Genomic DNA, 3,405 nt, shown 5'->3' with positions numbered 1-3,405 from the left:
CCCCCCCCCCCCCCGTCCTTTTTTGTGAAAACTGCCAGTCAGTAAGCGGAGATTGCACTAATTACTGGGACAATGCTGGGGCGTGTTAAAACAACTTTTGTTAAAAACAACTTTTGTGCACGAGACAGGTTGCTCTGCGAGTTTGGAATTCTTGGCTGGAGAGCAGCTCTTGTCGGAGAGGGGGTGTTCTCCTTCTAAGTAGAGAAGGCAACACTAACAACGTGTCCCCCTTTTCAGCGGGTTTTCTTCTCCTCTTTTCCAACGGCCTGATTCAGAGCTTAATGGAAACTTGTCCAAGCTTTGCTTCCCACAGACCCTGCGGAGCCCTAGGCAATCTGTACTCGGGGTAACCACAGGAATCTTATATTGTCAATTAAAATTGAATGGACACCTGATAACTAAGTACAGGGTCGTGGAAACAAAATTCCATATAATCACAGCCCTATGAATACATTAATGAAACTGTGGCTAATCCAAATTCAATTTTCACTTGTCGGGTTCCAGTCTTAATCCTGGCGTTCATCACCACCCAAACAACAATGCAACCCAGAGAGAAAGCTGCAATTAAAACAGTAAAGGTGCAGCTGCCGGTCCTGACGACTCTGGTAGGACAAAGTTAATTTAACCTTCACGCACACACCATCCTAGCACCCCCAAGCAATGTCACTTCCTTCCTCAGGTGTCCAGACACACAGTATAACCTGGACCAGCTCATCAATACCCACAGCACAAGCTCCATGCATATTCCCTCCCAGCCAGTAACCACGGTGTTGGAGGGATTTCGAGCTCGACTTCCTCCAGCTACAGCGACGAAGGCTTCACCATTTTCTGGTCCCCTTTGGGCTTCAGCCCCTCTTTTCCCCAACAATCCCCTTTCTAAAACACGTTTCAAACTGCTTTTTCCTTCCCTGTAAAACACACAGATGCCTTGTTCGTTATGGTCTAGCTTTTTAAGACAAAGATAAAATACAAGGACTCTGTAAAACCTTGGCATTCTAAACTGCAACATGCCTGCATTTATATCTCTGTAAAAAGCTGTAAGGCAGGAGAGAACAAGAGATGGTTGGCTCTCTGCTTTTTTTTTTAGAAGAGATGGGGAGGTTGCAAGATCCAGGACAAGACACAGGGCTCTCTAAGGCTTATCTGGGTTTAAGAACCAGGTTCCCATAATCCTCGACTCTTGGGACCGCCCTGCTGTTGGTCACCTGCAGCACTGACGTCACTTCCTCTCCCAGCCACTGTGGCTGTTGTACCCTGGGCATGCAGCGGGCCCTCAACGGGGTGCCTCCCTCCCAGGGGTGCCACCAAATGAGAACTCCAAGGTACTTTCCAATTAATTCCTTCCCGTAAAACTCTCACAAAATAGACCTCCCCTTCTGGTGTGTTTGTTTACAGCGGCCAAGCCCACCCACCCATTCTCACACCCGAGGGTGACCTGGCCCTCACTTGTCCTGAGGAAGCGCCAGGAAGAGGTGGCTGTGCCCAGCACAGGGGTGCCCGATTCGCCAGCAACTGGAAAACCAACATCTTCCGGTTAACGGCTCCCCTGATGATTAGCATCTCTTGATTTCTCTCATTTTACTCCTCATCACCACGACTGGCCCTAAATGTGATGTCTCAGATACAAGCCGTCAGAGAGGAGAGGAATGGGCTTTTACAACCTCAAAGGTGACTAAAAAAAATCAAAACCCTATGTTGGTTTTTCCAGCTCCAGGTAAACTTCCAAGGTGGTGAAGATTCCTTTTTGATGCCTGTTCATTCCACTAAATGGGGACGAGGTGGGGCATTTGCTTTATGTTCAGCTTCATGAATCACTTGACTTTCTATTTTATTAAAAAAATAATAATAAATCCAGATTCATTTCCTGCACAGTTTTGGTTTTGGAGGTCTTTTGGTCCACTTTCCTTCCTTTTTACCCTGTAGCTACCATCATCAGCCACTTGAAGTTTAATTCCCATGCCATTCGCATAAAAGACAGAGCCGTTTTTTTAAAATAATGATAATAATAATATCTAAGGCTTTTTCTTACATCATCAGTCATTTTCAGGTCAGGAACAGCACAGCACCCCTCTGTGGGGAGCCTCTTACATTTAATGGGAAGTGAACTTCTGGCCAGGACTCTGGGCTCCTGCCTGCCCTTTTAAAAAGTGTCCAGGGGGCCTCTGACTTCCCCTTGGGGAGGCAAAACCAGCTCTGACTGGTAGCTACGTGGGCTTCAGCATTCCTGCAAAGATCCAGCCACTGAACACTTACTCCATCCTAAAACAACAACTTAAACAAAGGCACCCCCTTTCCACTTCCTGGCATTCTCCAGAAATCCTGCTGCAACAAAACACAGGCCTTCAGACAGAACAACCTCTCCCACTGTCTCCCATGTTCCACCAAATGTCTATTTACCCTCATTAATTTTTTTTTTCTTTTCTTTTTCCTCAACCTGAAACCATCAGCTATGAGTCAGAGAGCGATCATTAACTTTTACAGCTTCCACACACATCCACCTACTCACATTTGGGGAAAGAAGTATTGACTTGCAACATTGCCTGAGACCAAAATCCTGTAAGAAGAAAAAAAAAAAAAAGGGAAAAAATTGCTTCAAGAAAGTTACATCTAGAGGTCTATGGGGGGATGCTACACGTTCGTTTTTTTCCCACTTTGTGCTGCAACCTCTTGCAAAATTAAAAAAGAAAATAAAAAAGAAATGTTGAAGTTGAACTTTGGGGATGGTGATCGGCATTTCTGGGTTGATTTTTGAGGAAAAACTAGCTGATTTTCTTTACACATTAAAACAAAGTTCTTAAACTGCTTGGGGGCTGGAGGGGGGAAGATATAAAGTGAATCAACTTTCCTGCTTCTGAACAAAACCCATTTCTAGCCCGCCAAAGCACCCAGGCTCACGTGCTGAGCCATGTTCCTCACACAGCATTTTCACGGAAAGTTGCTAGCTTCACGAACGCTCTTTAAATGATGCCCCCATCATTACTCCACTTAGCAGTCACAGCTCTGCAACTCATAACGAATTAATTTGCATTAATGTGGGTTTCGTGTGTCCTTCCCTGGGTATGCCATTGTGATTCAGGCTTAATAAAACTGACACGACAATAACACAGTGCCTTTTACTTCACTTTCTAAAACAAACCAACCCCACCCCAAGACCCACACGAATCCTCCCGATTTTTTAAGCATTTTACTAATATATTTAGTACATCATAATTGGCCCAGCACGCAGGAACCCAGTTATCTTCTCAGTAAATATTTATAGCATCACTTCTTTCCCATTCATTCTGCATTTTCTTAGAGAATCTCACTGTAGCCTACATCTGCAATTCATTGACTTTACAATTTACCACATGTTGGGATGGGAGAGGTCTTAGCTCCATTTGAATCACTACACAAATATGCAAGTGA

At 44.8% G+C, this 3,405-nt stretch overlaps 1 protein-coding gene across 10 annotated transcripts in view; it reads right to left on the bottom strand.

Moving 5' to 3' along the window:
- TCF7L2 (transcription factor 7 like 2) overlaps positions 1-3,128 on the bottom strand; it is a 188,428-nt gene extending 185,300 nt beyond the window's left edge. For 3 of the 10 annotated variants that reach the window (XM_014455291.2, XM_014455295.2, XM_014455294.2), the window contains exon 1: positions 2,507-3,126. In XM_014455291.2, the coding sequence (XP_014310777.1) occupies positions 2,507-2,734 (228 nt within the window). In that variant the 5' untranslated portion in view covers positions 2,735-3,126. Of the gene's footprint in view, positions 1-2,506 lie in introns of all 10 variants that reach the window. The other 7 variants (XM_023753365.1, XM_006088140.3, XM_006088139.3 and 4 more) reach the window with 4 other exon arrangements.
- Between the last annotated feature and the right edge of the window lie 277 nt (positions 3,129-3,405).

This window comes from Myotis lucifugus, unplaced genomic scaffold (genome assembly GCF_000147115.1).
Source record: "Myotis lucifugus unplaced genomic scaffold, Myoluc2.0 scaffold_44, whole genome shotgun sequence".
Taxonomy (NCBI): Eukaryota; Metazoa; Chordata; class Mammalia; order Chiroptera; family Vespertilionidae; genus Myotis; species Myotis lucifugus.
Note: the sequence above shows the minus strand (reverse complement) of the source record. Positions and strands in the feature narration are given on the sequence as shown.